Genomic DNA, 23,619 nt, shown 5'->3' with positions numbered 1-23,619 from the left:
CAGTCCAAACCCAGAGAAGAGCTACTGAATTAGTCTTCTCTCCTCTCCAGGGTTCTATCCATTTCAGCTTTGGCTCCCTCACCACCCCCTGACTCCCTTTGCCTGGGAAGAAGGCATAGTGGAGTTTCAGGTGTCAGACCTCTCTCTGCCAGAGCCAATAGCAGCCGGGGTGAAGGCGTTCTCTGGCATTGAGTTTCAGACCAAGAGGAGTCTGGTCTGGCAGGGTGGGTGGGGGCTGTGGGAGTTAGCTCAGTACTCCTGGTCACCAAGACGGATTCCTCTCTGGATCTGGTCACATCCCTGAGAAGTGAAATGTGACCCTGGGCCCTTCTGCTGCCTGATGAGGCAATGGAAATACAGTATCATGAACATGATCCTAGCTTCTCTTCCTCCACCCTCCCCCACTTTTATGTAAACTACATTTGGACTTTCTCTATTTACGCTTGAAGGAGAAGAGTGACTTGAAATAGGAACAAAGATGGACACACATACATAAGGCCTTCTAGTCCCCTGGGAAACCAAGGAATTCCCTAAGCTTCATTAAAGGGTGGTGAGCTAAGCTTCTAAGGATAGTAGGCCCTCAACAAATCCACAGCAGAGAGTTGGGGGCTGGGCAGAGGGTGAGATTGATTTCTAGGGAGTTGCTTCCATTAACTTGTCCTGCACTTGCTGGAGTTTTTAGCAGCCTTGACAAGCTGGCCGAGACACTACTTGTTTCTTTGGTCCTCTTTAACCTTCCTATCAGTCTGGCTGCTAGAGATCTGAATGAGAGTATATTGAGTCTCCATCCTCCTCTCTTTATAGCCCACTGCCTGGACCCCCTCCCCCAAATCAAGGGCTGTCTTCACATCTGGTGAATAATTTAGTGAGTCTCATAGAAAAAAAGGAGAATTAGATCCAAGGCGATATTGTGATGAGGAGGCCTCCTTAGGGCTGCTGGAAAGGTGAACCCTGTCCTAGAAAGACAACTGCCTGTAACATTAACTTCATTACATAAGGTTTCTCCATAGCCTGAGAAAGGCAGCTTTAGCCTTGCACATAATCTGGGCTCTGTGCCTTTCTGTTAACTCCTTGGGGGATGGATGGCCTTGTGGATATATTCCTTGGCCAAACTCTAAGACTTGCCAGACAAGCCCCTTTGATAGGGACCCTAGCACAAAGATAGCCTGTGATAAAAAGCAGAGATGCTGAGTTAGAAGGACTCTGTAAAGGTCATCTTGTTGAGCCCCCTGTCTCCAGACAAGGCTGTTCTACACGATTCCAAGAAAATGATGTTGAGGGAAAGATTTCTCTCTTTTCTTAAAGACCTCCAGGAAAAGAAATCTGGCTTCCTCCCTGGGTCCTTGGCTTTTTACCAGCCCATCCTTCCCTATGGCAGTTGCTATGAATGTGAAGTGCGTGAAATCAAGGATCTTTTCCTCCTGCCTGGCACAAATTTTGCTTTGCCTCTGCTAACTCTAGTGAGTGACTGTTTCTCTGTTTCTATGGAACAGTCTCTGGTACCGTGTTAGTGTCACACCCACCCACCTACCCACCCCCACACTTACTCAAGAAGGACTTCCACACACAGAGTTCTGCCCAAGACACATTTGTATACACAGTTCTCCCTGTGTGCCTGTAGTCAGAAGTCGCAGAGTATAAGCTTCCCTACCACCCTATGCTTTGGACCTGTCTGGGTTAGGTCCTGTGTGGATAGGCCTCCTGTGTGGATACTCCCAGGAAACCTTGGTACCCTTGTCTTGATTCACTCAGAAGGATATGTGATTCCATGCTGGATCTCCATGGGTGGGGAAGAGAGGTTCAGATTTACTTCTCTGTATACATATTATATTCTCCTTGACCCCCATTTTGTTCCTTCAGAACAAAAACTATTCTGTTTCTCTTTGTATCCTCAGTGCCTAGCATAGGGTCATGTACATAGTGAATGTTTAATAAATTAAATTTGGTGCATAAACACGGCACAGTAGGAAAAACACTGACTCTAGAGTCAGAAGACCTGTCCAATTATGCCTCTAAGCGTTTCTGCTTGTGTTACCCTGGCCAAATCATTTAATCTCTCTGGGCCTCAGTTTCCTCATCTGTAGAATGAACATGAAGGCCTTTGGGGTCTCTTCTAGCTCTACATCTTGGATCCTAGCAGATTCCATGTAGGCAAATCTGGCAGTAACTGAAAAGAGATGTAAGAAAGAGAGAAAATAATGAACATTGACTTTTGTGGACCAGCCAGGTAGAGAGAGAGGAGAGTTAAAGGCAAATCCAGCATTTTTTTTTCTAAAAAAAAAAAAAAAGGATTGATTTATTTGTTGTATGTAGACATGGAAAACAACCCAACAAACTCTTCACAAAGTACACTCCCTGAAACAGTTATGCAAAACAACCCGGGAGAAGGATTGCCACTGATGCTGTGTATCTCTTTCCACTTTTATCAGTTATATTTGTCAACAAAAAGGAAAGACATTCACTTTCACTTTTATTATGTGAGTCCCTAGCTTTTGAAGGAGGAATGTTGGGTGGCAGATTTTCTTGCTTTGGTCCAGGCTCCTGGAGCTCCAGGCCGTCCTGTTCTCAGCCACTAAATTTAGCAGCTTTGGATGCCATTCTCTCCTACAGCCTGTGCTTCCTTCCCTCCCCTCCCCCGCCCAATGACAACTTGTGTTCTAGTATATTATTGAAATGAGAAAAAAGGAAGGGGAAAACAGGAAATGGGGGAAAGGTGGGGAGAGGAGAGAGGAAAGAAAGGAAAGGATGACAAAGTTAAACTAGAAGAAAATGAAGAGGATAATGTACTGCTAGACCTGGAAGGGACCTCAGTTCATTTTACAGATGAGGAAACTGAGGCCCAAGGAGGGATTTGCCCCAAGTCATACAGATGGGGGGGAGATGCTGAAAGAGAAGTGAAAGATGAGTGAAATAAAGAAAATAGAAATGCAGCAAAGATGATAGAAACCGGGAGATTATGAGTGGAGAATGATAATATTGCTAGGAAGATACAATCAAACATTTATTAAGTGCCTATTATATGCAAAACACTGCAGTAGGGAAGGTTATAATTTTGTACAGTTTAGAGTTGAGGAGTCAATAGAATGTCGCCTTCTTGGGCTTTTTTTCCCCCTCAATATCCAGAGCCCAAGAGTTTTCTTACTTATAGTAGGTAGGCTCCTAAGGGCTGAATTGAATCTTTTTCAGACACCTCATTTTATAGATAGAGAAACTATAGCCAATAGAGATGAAGTAATTTTTCCAGAGTCATACAGGTACTAAGTAGCAGAGATGAAATTCAAATCTTAGTCTTATGATTCTTTGTTCCTGTGTCACACTGCCTTGTCTCCACGGTCTCTCTAAGGTCCCATTTTGAAGTGGAGGGAAGTCCATTTGTTTTGTTAGGTCAGGTAAGTGAGATATGTAGAAGCTGCAATACCTTCCTATAGCCAGTATAAAGGAACTAATACCAGATTTTATTAAAATTCAGTTACATCTCCGAGACACTGCAGTGTTGTGGAGACCATGTGCTTTGCCTGAACCATTTCAAAGGAGAGGCTGCAGGGTCATGGGATTTCCATTCTAGGGCCAGACCTCCAAAACTGGGAGTTGCAGGGTTGATAGAATTTCCAATAAACAGCATTTTTATTTACAGAACTATAGTTATTCTTTACCTCATCCCATCCTTCCTCAAACCAGTTTGCCTCTGATTTTTGTCTTTTTTTCCCTGTGTCTTCCTCATTCTTTCTCCTTTCATTGCTATTGAAATGACATTTCTGACTTCCTCTGACTCACCCAGGTGGTATCTAGGTGGATACCTATTGTCTCCTTCCACTCTCCCAGAAAAAAAAAAAAAAGTTATATGGAAGGAACCTCAGGACAGCTTAAACCTAACTTGTAGTCAATCAATAAGCATTTAAATCTTTTTTAGTGTTTGGAGAATCCCCTGACTTCCAGAGAGTGTATCTGTTACTCAACAGGGCCGCCTCTTTGAGAGCACTTACCCCTCCTACTTTCCTGTCAGCCCCCAAGGAAGAATTTACTCTTATATAGATGTAAATTTTTCTTTTCAAATTTTCTTTATTTTTAAAGTTTTTTTTCAATTAGTAAGCATTTTGCCCTCTTTCCCCATCTTTCCTTCCCCCACTAGAAAAGAAGAAAAAAAGAAAAGCCTTGTGACAAATACACATATTCATGCAAAACGAATATTCCCACTAGCTATGTCTGAAAATGTGTGCCTCCTTCAGCATCCTGAGTCCATCAGCTCTCCATCAGGTGGTGGGCAGCTGGCTTCATCCTTGGTCCTCTGGAATTATAGTTAGTCATTGCACTGATCAGAATTCTCAAGACTTAAAGTTAAACATTTTACTGTTGACTTTAAATCCACAGGGAAGACATTGGTGAGAATGACTTTCTTCTGCCCATTTTGAACCTTGATATTAATTTTTTTCTTTTATCATTCATTCATTCATCCATTCAGAAAGCAAAGCTGCTCTGTGTCAAGTTTGTCTACCCAGCATATACAGAATTCCTGACTGAGGAACAAGAGATTTTGCTACCTTATATTTAAGATCTTTTTCTGCTTCTGAAAGAAAAGTACTAGCCAACATTTCTATATCACTTTAAAACTTGTAAAGCACTTTAACATACTTCACCTCATATAATCGTTATAACATCCTTATATATAATCCAACCTTGTGAGGCAGGCTCTATAATTATCCATGGAGGATGAAGGAATGGAATTTCAAAGTTAAGTGACTTTCCACTGATCACATAGCTAGTAGGCAGCAGTCAGAGGAGGAAGCTGGGTCATGGTTTCCCTTGATTCCAAATCCAGCACTTTTCTGTTGCACTCAACGCTCTGTTACACTGTTATACTGTTAAACTTTTCTGTTACACTCAAGAAGAGAACAGAGCAGTGGAGAGAAGTATAAGGCTAGGGAGGGTGTTCTCTGTCCTGTCAGACTGTCTGCCAGTCTTTACCCTATCTCTTTCTTCCCTTTTAGCAGATGGTGATTTCTCTCTGCCACCTGCTGCTGGGTAATTGTGCTGAGCACAAAGTCCTCCCTGGCATGGAACTCAGACTTCCAAAATGGGGTGATGGCAAAACCCTAGAAGAGGCTGGAAAAACTTCCCAGGGCATTTGACTGACATGCTGTAGGCTTGACTGATGATTAGGAATCCTAAAGATCCCTAAAGTATGTTCTTGGCAGAGGGAGTGAGGTCTCTGACTACAGAGATTCCCTGAACTCCCTTCTTTAGCTGACTTCATCCAACTTCTTACATTCCTTGAAATCTATCAGTGGCCTCTGGGTTCAGACCTCTGGATCTAAAGCTGAGGCAGTTTTCTGGGCACTCTTCCCTCTCCTCTATCTCCTCCCACCCGCCAAACTCTAGCCTCCACTTCTTCTGTGTAAGCTAACTTTAACCCAGCTCCTTGGCCCTCAAGTCATCATCAATGACAAATATTTATTAGGTTTTCATAGAGCTCATGACTCGCATGGCTAGGTCATCGTGGGTACAGGGTGATCTCCTTGGATTTCCCCATATGTCCCCTACCCCCACCCTATTTTTTTGGCAGCAGGGAACCCAAAGATACCAACCAGTTGCTCTTATCTCTCTGCTCCTTCTTGAGCTTCGGGATTCTGACAGTCAGCAGTCTTGATCACTCCCTCTATATAAGACCTAAGCCCCTGGCTGGAACCTCAAGTGTGGAATTGGATGACCGTGGGGACCTGTGTGAAGTTCATTACAGAGGCCTGGAAATCCCAGTCTGCCAACCCTGGCCACTTTCTTCCCTTGGCTAACTTCACCCAGTTCTGTGGACTCCTGGCCCCCTCTACTGGCTACTTAGAGTTTCTTCTGCTGATTGAAAACATCCCGATGAAGTCCCAAGAGGCAGAGAAAATTGTATGTTAGCCTTCCTTATTTCTTCTCTGAAGCTGCTTTGCTGGACAGGGCCTGGTGCAAGTCAGGGAAAGCTAATCTCTTGAGAGAGGCTCAAAGGGAGGCTGTGACTCCAGCCTCAGCCGAGTATGGACTAGGTATCAGGACACTGGATTGGGTGTCAGGAGACCTGAGTTCTAGTTCTGGCTCTGCTGTTTCACTAATTGTATGACTCTGGGCAAATTGCTGGATTCTCTGGATCTTGGTTTACCCATTTGTGAAAGGAGGGGGTTGGGCTAGATTCTTTCTGGGATTTCTTTCAGCTCTCACATTCTCTAGTTAAGAGATATCTTTTTTTAATTAGAAATCTTGGAGTCTAAGGAAATTGGGTAGATTCCTCACCTATAACAGGTGAGGGTTAGACTAGAAGACTTCTAAGGTCCCCTTCAGCTTTAGACCAATGATCCCATGATCCTAAGACCATCTCATATCTCCTCAGCATAATACAACAGACATTTATTAAGCATCTGGTGTATGCAAAGTACTGTGCTCAGCTTGGCTAAGAGATAATCCCTAACATCAAAGAGTTGACAGTTGAGTCAGAAGGGGAGGACGAGTAGAAAGTAGGGTCAGGAAACTCTGAGTTCAGTTCCTGCCTCTGATGCTTACAGCCTGTGTAAACCTAGATATCACAATGTACTTCTCAGTGTTCCAGGAAACTCTCTAAAGATACGTAGTTTGAAGAGTAGATGGTGTGGTATGCATTGGTGGAGGGAATTTCCTCACTGGGACTTCTCTATATCAATGAAATCACATATATGGTACAAGAAGATAGCCCCAACAGGTAACTATAACCTACAAGATTATAGGATACGTGAGTTAACCAAAAAAGGGAGGAGGGGAGGAGACATGGAGTGGAGGTCATGGGGAGAATAAGGAAAGGCTTCAGAGGTAACATTTGAGCTGAGCTTTAAAGATAGATAGGAATTTAGCAGGTAAAGAGGAGGAGGGAGATATCCCTCCCAGGCACAGGGAACAGACAGAAAAAAAGGAAGAGAGATGTGAGAATGGGGTTTGTTGGGAAGCTGAGGGAGGAGGAGGGAGGGAGAGTCATTCTGGGTAGCTGGAATATGTAGTGCTTGGAGGGGAGTAATGTGAGATCTGGCTGGAAAGGTAAGAGGGCCCCCTATTTTGGGGGATCAGATCTGTGATCTCTGGGTAAGGAAGATGCATCTGACAGCAATACCAAAGGCAGATTGGAACTGGTAGAAGGTGGGAGCAGGAATAACTGTTACAAAATTACTTCAATAGTCTAGGTCAGCATTTCTCAAACTTCATAGTCTTAGGAGCCCTTTATACTCTTAAAAATTATTTAGAACTGTCCAAAGAACTTTTGTTTACATGGTTTGTATCTATCAACAGTTATCAATTTGGAAATAAAAACATGTTAGCATTATTTTAAAAAATAGTTTTGATCTTATGGACCTCCTGAAAGGGTCTCAGGGATTCCCAGAGCTCTTTGGGCTATATTTTGAGAGCTGCTGATCCAGGTAATAAGAAGCTATCCTAGGGTGGTGGCAGTGAACATGCAAAAGAGGAGGGGATGGATGTAAGAAACGACTATGGGCAGCCCTAAAGGTTTTGAGACCATGTGGTATGGTAGAAGGAGTGCTGATCGTTTAGTCAAAGCACTTGAGTGCAAATCGAATCTCTGATGCTCACTACCTATATGACCTTGGGGAAGTCACTTAGCCTCCTGGGGCCTCGGTGTCCTCATCTATAAAATGAAAGGCTTATACAAGGGCAGAGGTTCTTAACTCAGGGTCTATGAACTTGCTTTTAAAAATATTTTTATAATTTTATTTCAACATAATTAGTTTCCTTTAAAATCTTTTGAATTTCATTTTATGCATTAAAAAATGTGGCTCTGAGAAGGGGGTCCTAGGCTCCACCAGTCTACCAAAGGGATTCATTGCATAGAACAGGATAAGAAACCCTGGGCTAGATGGTCCCGTCCAGGGGGCACACTATTCATTGGTGTGGAGTAAGCTCTTTGAGGGCAGGGATTGCTTCTTCCTTTGTATCAGTATCCCTTGCTCCTGGCATGGTGCCCGCCATATAACAAGCGCTTAATAAATGCTTGTGGATTGATTGATGATGTGATTTGTGCAGAGGGAATTACAGGTGGGTATATGCCAATGTTTGTAGGGGTTTGAGTATGAACATGCACATGTTCCTGTAACAGTGTACTACTGTGTCATAACCATGAGTATGTATATGTAAGTGTAAGAAGCTGGTTTTGCACATGTGTGTGCGTGTGTGTGTGTGTGTGTGTGTGTGTGTTCTGTTAACTGGGAGAGAGAGTTGTGTCTATGAGTGGTACCTATACACGTGTCCATGGCAATAGCTTTGCTGCTCTCACCTGAATTAGGAATGACTGATTACTACATCTATTCATCCCTGTGCAGGCTGAGTTCCTAGTTCAACTAGCTGGGATTAGGGATTAGGACAGCCCTACTAGGAGAACCCTCCCTCCTCCTCCCCCAGCTAGGTCCAATTCCCAATGATCCCTCCTTGGTGACCTGCCAGGAGGCTGCCAGATGGGAATGCACAGTACCACCAGTGCTGGGGGAGGGGGTGGGGGAGGGATGGGAAGGCTTTCAGAGCAATCCGTCCCTAATCCCCCAGGGCTGGTACTCAGATGAGATGCCCCGCTGTGCCTGCTAGTAGGTCCCTTCTTCCCAAGCAAGGCTGGCGCTTCCCAGGGACGGTGAGATCCTGAGCCTGATCCAGTCCACAGAGAGCTGGGGGGTCAGAGAGCCTGGGACCCCATCACCAGCACAGCTTTTGGAGATGGTACATGGGCAGGTGAGGTCCTCAGAGACATTCTGAGCCCATGTAAATAGGGAGGTGGGTATAGGGGTATGTGGAGAGAAGGCTCCTCAGATTGTCTCTGCAGGCTGATCCATCCTTGGGGTATGTGTGTGTGTGGGTGTGGGTGTGTGTGGGGGTGTGTGTGGGTGCATGGTGGTACAGGGAAGAGACAGGTCCAGCAAGCTACAAGAGATAGGGGATCACTAGATTTTTTTTATCCTGTTATCCTAGGAGAACTTCAGATGTAGCCCCATCTTCTCTCCTTGAGGATCTTAGGAGATAATGGAAATGAGAAAGGTGTTTGACCTCCCTGAATATTTCCTGGATGTGAGATCCAGATGATCTACTAGAGAACTAGGAGAGGCAGGATCAGAAACTCAGGCTGAAAAGACTAAACAATAGAGCCCAAGAGGAGATCTGGAAAGAGAGGTAGTGTAGAAACTAGAGATGTAGGAGAAAATGGGTAAGAGCCATGACTTAGAGGAAATGTGAGGATCAGTGGGGGTGATATGGGAGAGGTGGGGGAGTAGTTATTTGGTGCACATGGTATGAGCTTAATAAATATTGACTATTTACTGTCCTGAAATATGAGAGGTGAGAATCTGTCAAGTGCAGAGAAATTCTGGTTGGGATGAGCTGTAGTAGAGGGGCCCTCTAGCAGATTGTGTGGCCAATAAAACAAAAGATACTCCCTAAATATACCCTAAATGTTGGGTTGGAGAAATGGATGAGTGGATGATTATAATGTTTATCAGAAAAGCAGCACTGTCAGGTAGATAGGGGCTGGAGGTGTGACTCCCTTGTGGAGGGCAATGTGTTTATCTCTTTTGGGAGGCTGGATAAATGTCTTAGTCAGTCATCCAACAAGCATTTATTAAATACCTACTGGGTGCCAGGGATTATGTTATGCACTGGGGATACAAAGATAGACAAAAGACAGAACCTGCTGTCAAGGGGCTCATGGCTCCTAACTTGATGCTTTCAAAGGGCAAGGGAATGGGGCATTTAACAGCCCCATGATGGGCTAATGGAGATTGGTGGGGGCATTTCAGGACAGCTGAACAGAGCGCTGTTCAGAAGAGAGATTAGTTCAGCAAATTCCTGGGGTGGGGAGAGGAAGTGGAGTCCGCATGACAGCCGCCGAACTGGGGTTCAGGTGACCACTAAGGGAGCAGATTCTTCTTGAAGCTGATGATTGGACTTTAAGCTCAGACAGAAAAGGGGCCTGCTCTTTCTTGAACCAAAGAAATGAGGAGGAGTAACCCTGGCTATGGCCTGGTATTAGCAAGAAGTGACAAGAGACCCTCAGAGTCAAGAGGGAGTCCATGGAAAGAAGGGTGACACAGGGAGTGCCTAGAAAAGACTAATTCATGCTTGAAACCAGGGCCAAACTATTTAAATGAGAACCTGAACCTCTAATAGTGCTTTACACAGAGTAGACTGAAGGATTTCATTTGTGGCTTTGCCTGTGACGCAGGTTGTGACTTTTGGTCCTCAGGTACCTAACTGAAATAAACATTGCAGTGACAATTATACTTATTTCGTGTTTTAAAATGTTAATGCACTTTAGCCAACCCTTTGAGTATGCATTAGATGCTTTTTGGGAGGAGGAACAGGGTCAGATAAATGAAAGGGGAAAAGGCTCTGAGTCAGGGGCGGGAGGGTGCCTCTCCTCATTTGCCAAGGTCTTGGGGATTCTCAGAGAGCCCTGGTGATGCATCCAACTCTGAGGCCCAGACTTTGGAGGGGAAATCTTGGGAATTTATAAAGGAAAAGTAGGACTCAAAATCTAGAATAAAACATGCATTTTTGGACACAGCTTTTGTGGGAATTAATTTTGCTTCACTATGCATATTTGTTACAAAGACTTTATTTTTCTCCACTCACTCCCACCGTCAACCCAGTTCAGGATGGTAAGGACAGAAGGATAGGGCAGTAAGGAAAAAAATAAAATAGTCATTAAGGAATCTTTTTTTTTTTAATGCAGGAAGGCCAAAAGGAAGCACAGACAAGCAAGACAGCTTTGGAATCTACTGTTTATGTAGTTTGCATGTATTGGAAGGTTGTCTATATTGTATATATTGAAAGGTCAATATATATTGTTCTATAGATTGTGTATATTGAAAGCTATTGGCATATATTATTTTATGGGTTGAAATTATTTATTTAAAATTATTTATGTAAATTATTTTATTTAAAATTAAATTATTTATTTAAAAAAGAAAAGCAAGCTATGCCAAATAAGATGCACAGTTCCATGTACAGACCTTTTTGTGTTTGACTAGGTATATGGAAATGGCCGTTTTATTTAGTGTAAAGTTCAGAATAAAAAGAAATTTTCTAAAAGGAAACACCCTAGGACTTCAACCAGCTGCAAACCTTCTCCTCTCATCTGACGTTATGCTGTAGGGAGGGTCTGCCTTGCCTTAAGCCTGTCTGAACAGTTGGTTCCCAGACTCAGAGAGGAAAGCTTCTTATACTTTTAGGGCAGCGCCCGACTAGCTAGGTGGATCGATGCCTCCCTTCCCATTCTAGCCGTCTGCAGTAAAGGCCCTGGAAGCCCTTGGAGTCAATATTTCAGAAGCACCTGGATGTGGGTGTTTAGTTCTATACAGCGTCTCCACTGAGAGTGAGATTGGTGAGAATCTGCCCTCAACAAGGACAGTCCAGGAGAAGGCTGGTTACCTGGGCCCCTTTTAACTTCAGGACCAGGTCCCAGAAATATTTGCCCAACCCCCATCAACAAAGATGTCAATGGGTACTGGAATTAGCAAAGCACCTCTTCCCGTCCCTCCCAGCTGTTCCTATGGAGCCATCAGTTGGGATTATTAAGGAATGAAAGATTTCTAAGGTCTCTGCTTTTTTTTTCTTTTAGTCCTTGGTATGGTGGGGAAAGAATCAGATTTGATATGTGGAATTGGGTCCAAGCTCCAGGTCTCTTACTAACTGTATGACTTATCTGAGCCTCAGTATCCCCATCTGTAAAATGGGGAGATTTCTTTACACTACCTAATAGAGTTATCGTGAACAGAAGTTAAAATGTAATTGTGGACCGCCATCATTGTTCATTTTGCTAACTTTCACCCCCCCTACAGAAGAAGGAGTAATGGGAAAATAGGAGTTTTCAGATGCTTTTGCATCTCATAAAATCTTCACATTACTCTGTGAGGGAGGCAAGGAGTTATTATTCCCATTTTAGAGAAGAGGAAATAGTCTTGGAGATGCCATGACTTTCCCAGCTAGTAAAGTGGGTTTGGGGGGTGGGCATTTAACAGCCTGAGCTTTTACTTCCATACCATAGAGCAGAGGTTCTTAACCTTCTCTGAGTCATAGACCCCTTGGACAGTCTGATGAAGTTTATGAACCCTTTCTCAAATATATTTAAATCTATTTGATATTTAATATAAAATATATTTAAATATAAAATATTAAATATATATGTATAAATGAACCCCTTCTCATGTATTTAAATGCATAAAATAGAATTTTGTTGTTGAGTCATTTTTCAGTTATAGCTGACTCTTTATGACCGCATTTGGGGTTTTCTTGGCAAAGATACTATAGTGGTTTGCCATTTCCTTCTCTAATTCATTTTACAGGTGAGGAAACTGAGGCAAACAGGGTGAAGTGACTTGCCCAGGGTCACACAACTCAAAGGCCAGATTTGAAGTCAGGAAGATGAGTCTTCCTGACTCCGGGTCCTAAATAGAATTCTAAAATAAAATACATAGGTATAAATAAGAGATCAATGCAAAGATTTTCTTTATAAAACAAAAAAGTTCATGGATTCCAAATTAAAAAATGATGATGATGATGATCTCCACTGAGAGGAGATAATGTTAATTAGCATTTATATGGCACCCTAAAGTCTATAAAGTACACTTTGTGTGTTGTCTCATTTGGTGGTGGTTACAACAGCCCTGTGAGATAGGTATCATTATTACCCTCATTTTTACAGATGAAGAAACTGAGGCAGAGGAAGGTTACATGATCAGCAGGATGTGGAATTGTCTGAGGCAGGATTTAAACTCATGTCTCCTCCTGCTTCCAAGTCTAGAATACTGTCCCAACTATCCTGGGTGAGATCAGCTCAGTTGTCAGGTGACTGGCAGTGGGAGGGTGAAAACTTTTTTTTTTTTTTGCCAGCATTTGCTCTTCCTGCCAGACCCCAGAATCAGTAAAAGATGAGCTGAGAAATTCCCACTGAGCTGTGTCCAGGGGTTATTCCAGCTGGAGTCCTAGATCTTGGAAGAAGCCTCTGGCACAGACCCCATGTCCTTGCTGGCCCATCCGCAGCTCTCCAGGAACATCCTGCAGGCTCAGAGCATCCGAGTCCACAGCAGACATCTAGCTCTGTCATTTCCAAGTGCTGGGAGGCATGGCCAGGGTGGTGGCACACAGGCAGAGGTACCTCTTTTCTGAGGCCAGTCTTGACAGGCTGAAGCGAGGGAGGCCAAGAGAGCCCAGCAAGGTTTATCTTCTGGGTCTCAGAGTTGCCTTTGATGGGAAGCTATTCAGTTCTGTTAACAGTCCAGAGGCCTGTTTGCCCAGCTCATGGTGCAGATGGTTAAGGTGCAACATTCCCTCTGCAGGGTTCCTGACATACAATGTCACAGCAAGAATACTAGATCTGGGTTCAAATCTCACTTCTGCTACTTGCTGACTATGTGACCTGAAGCAAATCAGTTCCCATTTCTAGGCCTGTTTCCTCATCTCTAAGATCAGGGCAGGGTCTTTCTGGATGAGCTCTAAAATCCCTTGCTGACTTAAAGCCTGTTTTTCTTTTTTTCCTATCTGACCTCAATAAAAACCTGCCTTTCAGTCTATTAAGGAGAGTTGGCATCCTTGAGGTGTTGAGGAGTTGTGTTTGCAAACAGTCCCTCCTATTGGCCTATCATCATCAAGAGGACAGTAGTCCAGACAGTGTCTGGTATCTGCCACTGGATAGTCTTTAATTCTGGAGATGTGACATCTTTTTAAAAAATTATCTTTTAAAATTATGCACTAGAAAATCACCAGCAAACATGGGATGTTTCCATTAACAAAGAAAGTCAGAAAAAGATGATTGTATATGATCTCATGGATCTATTACGCACAGCTTGTTTTTCAAAATATATGTTTAATTTAATATGGTAGTAATAACATTGCCCTGCTTCTCTATTTCCCCTTATAACTTCCTTCTCTCCTCTGTGTATTCTTTTAAAATGTTTCGTTGATGTTCTCTTTCTTCTTTCTTTGATGTCACTTGGTTACCCTCCCAAGTCTCCCCCCAAATAAAAACTCTCCCCTGTAACAAATAAGTATAGCCAAGCCAAATAAACTTGTGTTATATTGATTGTGTCTGAGAACGCTTCCTCCTCCAACTCTCTCCAGCAAGGGGTAGGAGACATGTTTCATCAGAGTTTTCTGGGGTTGTGATTGGTCATTGCATTGATCAAAGTTTAATTTTTTATTAATTAATTTAAATTAATTTTTTATTAATTTTTTTTCAATCAGAGTTCTTAAGTGTTTCAAAGTTGTTCTCCTTTAAAGGGTTTTGGTCGTTGTATAAATGTTTCTCCTGGTTCTGCTTCCATCATTCCTCATCAGTTCACACAAGCATGATCGGCATCTTAGTGTCTGGAGAGCAGGGAGAAGGATGGAGTGTCACATGGATGGGGCAGGCTAATGTCAGGAAACAGACTACAGCTTAGGAGAGAGAGGGTGAAGGAGCATGTGTGAGCTTCTGAAAAGGCCTGGTATAGGGCTGGGTAGGCAGGTCTGACTGTTCCTATCTGGCAGGGTGCCTCATCTGTTTTCTTAGTGCTGCTAGGAAGGAGCTCCTGTCCTTGGGAGGAGTCAGGTGGTATGGTAGATGGAATGCCAGGCTTGTACTCAGGAAGATCTAAGTTCAAATTCTGCCTTAGACACCTACTAGCAGTATGAACCAGGGCATATCATTTAACCTCTTAGCCTCAGTTTCCTCATCTAGAAAATAAGGGGATTGAACTCTATGGTTTCTAAGGTTCTTTCCAGAATTAAATCTATTGGATAGAGATTTCCATATATGATCTATACTGGGCAGGGCACAATTCCCCTTAGAGAAGAGTACATAGAAAAAGGCTGCTCCACCTCATGGTGTTAGAGCATTTCTGGAGCCTCAGCTGGACTACCATCAATTCATTTCATTTCAGGCAAATATTGATTAAATGCCTACTATGTGCAAGACTTGGCACTGGAGGCACTATTACTGAGCACCACTGAAAATATGTTCCAGTAGCCCAGTCCCTCACCTTGATGGGCACTGTCAGTCCAAATGGTACCATTAACCTCTCCCAGAAGCCTGGTTAGAGAAAGGAGCAGGTGCTGGGAAGTTGTCAGATTTGTAAATTAGAAACCCTTGAAAGGAACGTTTTCTGCCTAAACTAGGACTGTAAGAAGGAGTGGGGTGGTAAATAAGTCCTCTAGGAAGGAGAATAAAGAAAATGATCCTTAATCCAGATGGCTTTCCTCTGTCAGCAGCCAGACTGAGGTACCCAGGAGGTTGGCTCTCAGAGCCTGCCTGGCTAAGCAGGTGGGAGTTGTCCAGTAAGGATCATTGCCTGCTTTGCATCTCCTAGAAGCCCTAGTCATTATCACTTGTGCAATATCACTTGGATTGGGCTGGGGAGGAGGGAGGGAGCGAGCAGTGGTAAAGGGGAGTGTATAGTATCAGTAGAGACAATTCCAGATATGGGGGCTGACAGCTGTGTGCAGGCATTTGGTGGGATTTATTTCCAAGATTCATGCAGAGAGCTGAGCTGCCTATTGGGTGTGTGTGTGCTAATTGGAGGAGGCAGAAGAGGATGATTCTGCAAATGTGTGTGTGCCCAGGTGTCTGTGGCAATGGGGGAGGTGGAAAGGCTCACTTCCAAAACCCCAATGGTCTTCTATAAATCGTCACAAGGCCCTGGGAGTGCCTGACTTTGACTGAGTATGTGGGATTTGAATTGGAAAATGTTTGTTGCTTGTGTTTCTTCCAGGTCTTGGTTGATAGAAGCTCTAATGTATTAATATCATTGTCATTATCATGTATTTAGCATTTTGCTCATAGTAACCCTATTGAAGTAAGTAGTACAAGTATTATTATCCCCATTTTACAGAGGAGGAGACTAAGGCTTAGAAAAGCGAAGTGATTTGCCCAAGATCCCACAGACAGTGAACAGTATCAGGTCTAGAACTCAGTTCTCTTGATTCTCACCTAATCAAGTGTGTTTGGCTCTCACTCAGTCTAGTGACCTTTTCTCTGTATCTCACTGGCTTTGGGGAGAGGGATGCTCGAAACCATCAGCCATCAAGACACAGTTTTCCTTTCTTCTAGGGTTGTCTCTGTTATGGAGGCTCTTCCTCTCCCCACCCCCCAACGCATTTCAGCTTTGCCAAACACTTGTCTTTCTCCTCTCCCTGCCTCACTGACTTATTTCGTCACCCTTTCCATCTGTCTCCTTCCTTTTCCTTTTTTCTCAACTCTTGCTTTGTCTTGGAGTACGGAGCTCATTGCTTCCTTCTTCGTCCTTTGTTTCCTCTGTCTCCTCCCTCCCCTTCTCCATCTTCCCTCTTTGTTGTCTTTCTTTCTCCCCTTTCCCTTTCCTCCCCCCTTTTTCCTCCTTCTCCTCTTCTTTCCATTTCCCTCTACCCTTTCCTTTCTATCCTCCACAATTCCCTTTTCTTTTCCCTTCCTTCCCCTTCTTTCTTCTCCCCATTTTTCCTTTGCCCTATTCCTTTCTTCCTTTCCCCTTTCTAGCTTCCTTATTTCCCTCCCCCTTTCCCTTCTTTATTTCTCCCCACCCTCATTCTTTTCCTTCTCATTCCTCTCTCCCTCTCCCTCCATCTCCCCCCTCCTGTGTCTATGACTGAAAAGTTTAGAAACAATTGCCTAGTGCTGTCCTCAGCCCAGCCCTCCCTCCCTCTTGCCCATCCTGGGAGAGAAGCTGTTGGCAGTTCTACAAGGCTCGAAGCTGAACACTGGCTTGTTCACATTCTCTTCGAGCTTACCCAGGCACAGCCAGTGGTTCTTTGGACTCCCTCTGGGATGGAGGTAGGAGACTCTGAGCAGAGGGGTGGGCTTCTGGTTAAAGTATAAGGAATATTTCTCATTCTCTAGAACCCTAACATGTTCCCCTCTCTAGGTTCTAGGTTCCTAAGTTCAGATAATCAATTTGCTTTGAGTATGAGAGAGAGTCGGTGTCAGGGTCTATGGAAGACTGACACCCTTGAACTTTGAGAATAGCTTATCCCCAGGTTTGGGAGCTAGCTTTGCATCTCTGTTTCTACAGCTTCCTTCCCCTGCTCACCAGTGAGCTCAGTATAGCAATGACTAATGGGATTAGTGACATATTGCCTGAGAGCTCCTGATGGGCATGGGTGGGACTGTGTGCACCTGGGAAGGGTTGAAGTGGATGGTGGGGGAGGATCTGTCAACTTCTGTGATTTTTTTTTTCGTTTAGCCCTTTCCCCTCCTACTCACCAAAGGTACGGCTGTCACCCCATATGCCTAGGCCACCAGGCAGGATAGTGGATAGAGTGCTGAACTTGGGAACAGGAAGACCAGAGTTCCAATCATGCCTCAGACACTTAACAGGTGTGTGACTCTGAGCAAGTCTCTTAACCTGTATTTGCCTCAGTTTCCACATCTGTAAAATGGTGTTGATAATAATATCACTCACCTCCCAGGGTTGTTGTGCAGATCAAATGGGGTGACCTATGTAAAGCACTTTGCAAACCCTTAAAGTGCTACAAAAATGTTAGCTGTTATTACTGTTTTGATTGTTGTATCACAAACTGGTTTCCTTCTAAATGGGGGATCCTCCCTTAAGCAAGGATGGCGGAGATGCTCAGCTGTCACCCTTTCCTTTTTTGCACTTACTGCTGTCACCCGGCATATTGGCAGATGACAGTTTTGCCGGCTTTTTTAACACTTTTCCCCTCCCTAACCCTGTCTCATGAAAGCTCAATACGGTTGTGTCCTAGCAGGCATGGCATCAAGGGAGACATCGAAGGAGAGAACCACTGAGGGATCCCTCTGGATCTGTCAGTCCCCTGCTTACAGACCAATTTCAGGTCCAGTGACCAGGCAGACATGTCTCAAAAGGGAATTCTTGATGCTTCTAACAGTTACAGGAAACATGGGAGGGTAGAAAGAGACAGGAGGCCTGGGTTCTTATTCTGGCTAGACTACTTTGATCAATTGATAAATCAGACAATAAACATTTATTTAATCAAGCAATAAACATTTATTATTATTAATTAATTAATTTGTAATTTATTATAGTAAATAAACATTTACTATGTGCCAGGCACTGTGCTAAGCTCTGGGAATACAAAAAGAGGCAAAAGACAGTGCCTGCCCTCAATGATACTAATCTAATGATACTAATGATTCTAATTAGCTATTGGACTTTGAGTGGGCTCTTTAACTTTTCTGAAACTCAGTTTTTATGTCTATAAAATTAGTAAATTGGGCTGCATCCCAAGGTTCCTCACAATTCTAATAATTTTACTGAGGGAGGATGGAAGAACACTGACTTTGAAGTCAGAGGACCTAGGTTCAAATCCTGTCTCTAACACTTAACTCTCGATGTGACTTTGAACAAGTCTGCCTCCCTCACCCCCGCCAGCCTCAATTTCCTTATTCGTAAAATCAGCAGGATTGGTCAGAACCAGGAGAACATTTACACAGTAACACCACAGTAACACAGTATTGGTAAAGATAGCCAACTGCGAAAAACTTAGTAACTCTGATTAATACCGTGACCCACCATAGTTCCAAAGGACTCATGAAAAATGCTCTCTATTTCTAGTTAGAGAACTAATGGACTCAAAGTGCAATTTGAAGCATTTTTTTCTCTGTCTTGTTTTTCTTTCTTTCTTTTTTTGCTAGTATGGCTAATAACAGACTTGTTTTGCATGCCTTCATATTTGCCACGGGTTTTATATTTCTTGCTTTCTAAATGGAAGGAAGAGAAGCTAGAAATGAAAATAAAATAAATTTAGGGATGGTGTGGAGAGACGAGAGGGTTGAACTAGAAGCCATCTGAGGTCCTGTCTGGCTCTAGATCTCTAATCTTAGTATAAGTATTCTTCCCCAATGAGGACAAAAGATAGAAGGGTAGAAGGAGAAGGTGGAATCTAAGGCCTTTATTTCTCCTTACACATCTTCATACCAGATGTGTAAAAGTAAGTTGCAGACATTGTGCGATGATCGACTTTGTTAGACTTAGCTCTTCTGAGCATTGCAATGATCTAAGATAATTCTAAGAGACTCCTGATGCTATCCACATCCAGAGAAAGAACTATGGTGTCTGACATGCAGATCTAAACGTAATATTTTCTCTTTTTTGTTTTTTTTGTCTTTTCTTTCTCATGGTTTTTCCCTTTCATTCTGGTTCTTTAACAACATGACTAATGTGGAAATATGTTTATATGGTCATATGTGTACAGCCTGTATCAGAGTGCATGCCATCTTAGGGAGGAGGGAGTGGATGGATGGGGGGAAATTTAGAACTCAAAATCTTATAAAAGTAAATGGTGAAAACTAAAAAATAATTCATTTTTTTAAAAAGCAAGTTGCAGAAGAGGGTCAAAGTCCATTACCACAGGATGATAGAATGGAAAGAGCATTGGATTTGAATTCTACCTCCAACACTTATTAACTATGTGACCTTGGACAAGTCACTGATTTTACCTTTCTAGGCTTCTGTTTTCTTGTCTTTAAAGTCAATTGGACCTAGATGACTTTCAGGAGCCCTTACAGAGGCTCATCTGTGGTCCTCAGGTCTCAGGTAAATAAAGAACTGAAAAGCTTGTAGGAGCAAGGGAGCCCACCCGGCTGGACCAGGTTCAGAAGTCAAAAGCATCAGCCAGCAATAATGTTGTAGCTCCTGGGCCAAAGGAATAATTTTTCTCCAGTTATGAGGTTTCTGTTGCTCTGTTCATCCAGTATAGTTTCAGGGTCCCCCCCCCCCACCTCCTGCTCCCAGGGCAGCTGTTCCTTCCTCTGCTTCCAGGGCACTTAGAATAGCAACTCAAGAAGAACAAAATGCTGACTATGGCAGTAGGCAATCCTGGTGCTTGTAGGAGTTCTTCTAGCCACTCGCTGTGTCCACACTGAAATCCTCCCCCAAGGGAAATAGCTGCATGAGGAAGGGCTCTTTTGTGAATGGAGACCCTAATGGCAGCTCCAGAAGCAGCTTAGTGCTGGGGAGAAGTGGGGTTTTGGCTTTATCCCTCTCTAAAATATAATTAATCGCCTGCATCAGAACCAGTCACATTGACCTTGATATTTAGGCAATCTGCTCTCTTTATACCCCATCCTGGGGCCAATCCCTAACCCACCTGGGGCTACTTTCTCCCCTAGGTAAAGGAAAAGGCTGCACAGGAAGTCAAATTAGTGACCAGAGGCCTTTCTTTGAGCACCGGTTATCTACCAAGCCAGCAATAAGCATTTATTTATTTATTTTTTTACTTTCAATTAAATTTTATTTTATTATTATTATTTTTTAATGTTTAACAATCACTGCCATAAAATTAGGATTTTATCCCCCCCACACCAACCCCCCACTACCCCCCTCCCTCCCCACGACTGCATACAATTCTGTATAGGTTCTACATATACTTTCCTATTGAGTACATTTTCACTATAGTCATGCTATGTAGTCAGACTAAAATAAATGAAAGAAATCATATAACAAATCAAAACATGATACACAAAAACACACACACACACTCAAACATGATCTGCTACATTCTGCGAATGACTTCCATATTTCTTTCTCTGTGTGTGGAAGGCATTTTGCCTTAGAAAACCACCATTGGGATTTTTTTTTTTAATAAGTTCTTGCGTTAAGCAATAAGCATTTATTAAGCACCTTCTGTAATGTGTTAGGCACTCTGTTAAGCGCTGAGGATACAAAAAGAGGCTGGCCTCAAGGAGCTTACCATCTCATTAGATTGTCTTGCATAACTCTTATCCCTTCTGTTCCCCAGCCTACCTGCTGAGAGTAGCTTCTGTCTGACCCACAAATAGGAAAGGAAGAGGACTGCATTCTTAGAGAGGCTGTGAGACAAACTCCGGGCCCTGCCTTCTTGTTAATAACTATGGGCGCAGGGCTTATCCATTATCCAGGACTAGCACAGGACGCCTGGTCTTCACAACCAGCCTGTGAGGTCAAAGGGACTTCTTCCCCATTTTCTGGGCAAGGACAGCTGAGGCCCCAACAGTATTAAGTGGCTTGCTCAAGGTTTGTTGGTTGGCAGGGCCAGGGCTCCAGATTGTAGGACAAGAGAAAGAACACTGAACTAGGTGTTGGAAAACACCCAACTCTGCCACTTACAAGCTATAAGGACAAGCTGCTTTACCTTAAGAACCTTCATCGGTGAAATGTGAAGTTAGCCCAACGTTCCTTTCAACTATAAAATTCAGTGATTAAGATGGATAGTGGATGAAAGGAAACAAATATTTGTATAGTTCTTACTGTATGCCAAGCGCTTTACAAACGTTGTTTACAACAGTCCTGGGAGGTAAGTGCTATTATTATCCCCATTTTAGAGATGAGGAAACTGAAGCAGATGACAGTTAAGTGACTGTTCAGGATCACACAACTAGTAAAGTGTTTGAACTCAGGTCTTCCTGACTCCAGGTCTACTACTCTAACCCATTATGCTACTTATCTGCCCCTAGGAAAGGGAATGGGTATTGATGAGAATAATAAGAGCTGACATTTACATAGCATTGTGTATGACTTTAAAAGCACTTCATGTATGTGACCTAATTTATTACCTTGTATTTTCCTTGCACACATACACACACACACTCATACGCACACACACACACACACAGAGTATCTATTTATGTGTGTACATGTTATTTCTCCAGAAAGAGTGTAAGGTTTTAAGATAGTGCTTGGCACATAGTAGCTATTTAACAAATGCTTATCTATTAATGACTTCAGTCTCACAACAGCTATGTGAGATAGGGAGTATAACTGGTATTAATCCTATTTTGTAGAGGTGAAGGGCAGCTAGTGGCACAATGGATAGAGTGCTGGGTATGGAATCAGGAAGACCCGAGTTCAAATCCAGTCTCAAATACTTACTAGCTGTGTGACCCTGGGCAAGTTACTTCACCGTGTTTGCCTCAGTTTCTCCATCTGTAAAATGAGCTGGAGAAGGAAAAGGCAAACCACTCCAGTATCTTTGCCAAAAAAAAAACCCAAATGGGATCATGAAGAGTCAGACATAACTGAAAATGACTAAAACGCAGCAGCAGCAACATAGACCTGAAGCAACTTGTCCACAGTCAAGTGGAAAAGCCACAGTTTGAACCCAGGTCCTTTCACTTTAAATTAAGTGACTAAAGCAAGATTCTCTCTCCTAGTAGTGAGCAACCAGGGATTCTGAGGAGCAAAGACTGGATAAGTGAAAATCTGTAGGAGAAAGAGGGAGGAAGAGCAAAGACCAAACAAAATGACATGAATGAAAAGACTCAGTCTTGTTGGAGAGAATTAGTGACCTGTCCAAGGTGGAGTGGCAAGTGAATGGCAAATTCATCAAAGGCTAAAGGGACCATGAGCTAGAAAAGCTGATTGATTTCCAGCCTCGGAGCCTCTGAGACCTCTTGTCTCAGGACATTGACAAAGCCAAGTTGTCCAATAATTTTGCACGTTGGTGAAAATCTGGTCTAGTGGCTTCTGAATTTAATTGGAGTGAATCTATTTCCTGTCACAGGGTGCGAAATGGGGCTTTTCTTAGCTTTCACCCCATTGTCTCACTCACCTTACTCCCTCCCTCTAACACACAAACACAGAGAAGAACCCAGCTGACATGGCAATATACGTAGGGTGTGCTGTGCGTAAAAATACCCAAGTTGAGCCATTTCCTTCTGCTTCCGCTGTTGTTTATGATAAGATACCCCAGATCCTCCTAATAGGCTGAACTAGGCAGCCTAGGAGTTTGGTGCTGCTCAGAAAAGTCTCCTGGTTTTTCTGTCCTTTGTGTGTTTTGGGTGGTGCTGAGTGGTTTTTTTTCCCCTTTCTTGGGTCCTTTTTTTTTTCATTCTTTTTCCATCTGCCTGTATTTTTCTCCTATCTTTCTCTGCCTTTTTCTTTGTTGTCTTTCCTTGTGGCTAAGTGACACTCTGGTGTTCTGTGTGTAGCTCTGCTGTAACTGGGGGAGGAAGGGAGCAGTGTCTCTCATTTCCCCTCAATCTGACTGCATACCTTGAGAAGCTGATTCCTCCAGGTCCTCAGAACAGTCAGGAACCTCTCTCCTGACTTATCCCACCTGGCCTGTGAGTCACTTCTTTCAGCTTTGGTTCTTGGGGAGTTCTAGCCAGTTACCTAGGTGTTTGTCTGGTTTCTCCCCAAAGCCTGGGGAAAGGGTGAGGGGTTTGGATGCACCCATCACCATGAAGCGGAAGATATTGGTGACTCCCCATGAAAGCTGGAAGGTAACATCACCCATACCCCAGAGTGCTTCGGGGGTCACATACAGACCCACCATCTGCAAGCTTGGTGGGGACAGTAGGAAGCTGAGTCAGGGGAGGGCAGGCCTTTCCTATGGATATTGGGATGGAGGATTGGAATAAGTTTGACATCATCTTTATAATTCTCCTACAAAGAGTTGGACTTATTCAGTATTAGTACTGAGATGTAGGGTGTTTGTTTGTCCTTCCCCAGAAATATCCAGTGCATATTTTATTTACATGTAGGGAAGTCAAGGCCCAAAATGACCATGTGTAATTTGTTTTGCTAGATTCTGCATTCCTGAGTTTTTTTCTTTTTCCTCATGTAGGATGTGGGTTGGAGAGTGAGGGAGGAAAAGGAATTTGATAGCAAAAGGAAGGAAAGAAGCAAGGAATAAAGG

General features: G+C 43.3%; 1 protein-coding gene across 3 annotated transcripts in view; it reads left to right on the top strand.

The window, feature by feature from the left end:
- Positions 1–23,619, top strand: part of TMCC2 (transmembrane and coiled-coil domain family 2) — a 60,113-nt gene that overhangs the window by 30,026 nt on the left and 6,468 nt on the right. Inside the window, exon 1 of one of the 3 annotated variants that reach the window (XM_072648058.1) lies at positions 4,837–5,889. The exons of the other annotated variants lie outside the window; for them this stretch is intronic. Within the exon in view, the coding sequence (XP_072504159.1) occupies positions 5,701–5,889 (189 nt within the window). The 5' untranslated portion in view covers positions 4,837–5,700. Of the gene's footprint in view, positions 1–4,836; positions 5,890–23,619 lie in introns of those variants that run through there. 3 annotated transcript variants of the gene reach the window in all.

Source organism: Notamacropus eugenii, chromosome 2, assembly GCF_028372415.1.
Source record: "Notamacropus eugenii isolate mMacEug1 chromosome 2, mMacEug1.pri_v2, whole genome shotgun sequence".
Classification (NCBI taxonomy): domain Eukaryota; kingdom Metazoa; phylum Chordata; class Mammalia; order Diprotodontia; family Macropodidae; genus Notamacropus; species Notamacropus eugenii.
This window is presented reverse-complemented; position numbering and strand designations above follow the sequence as displayed.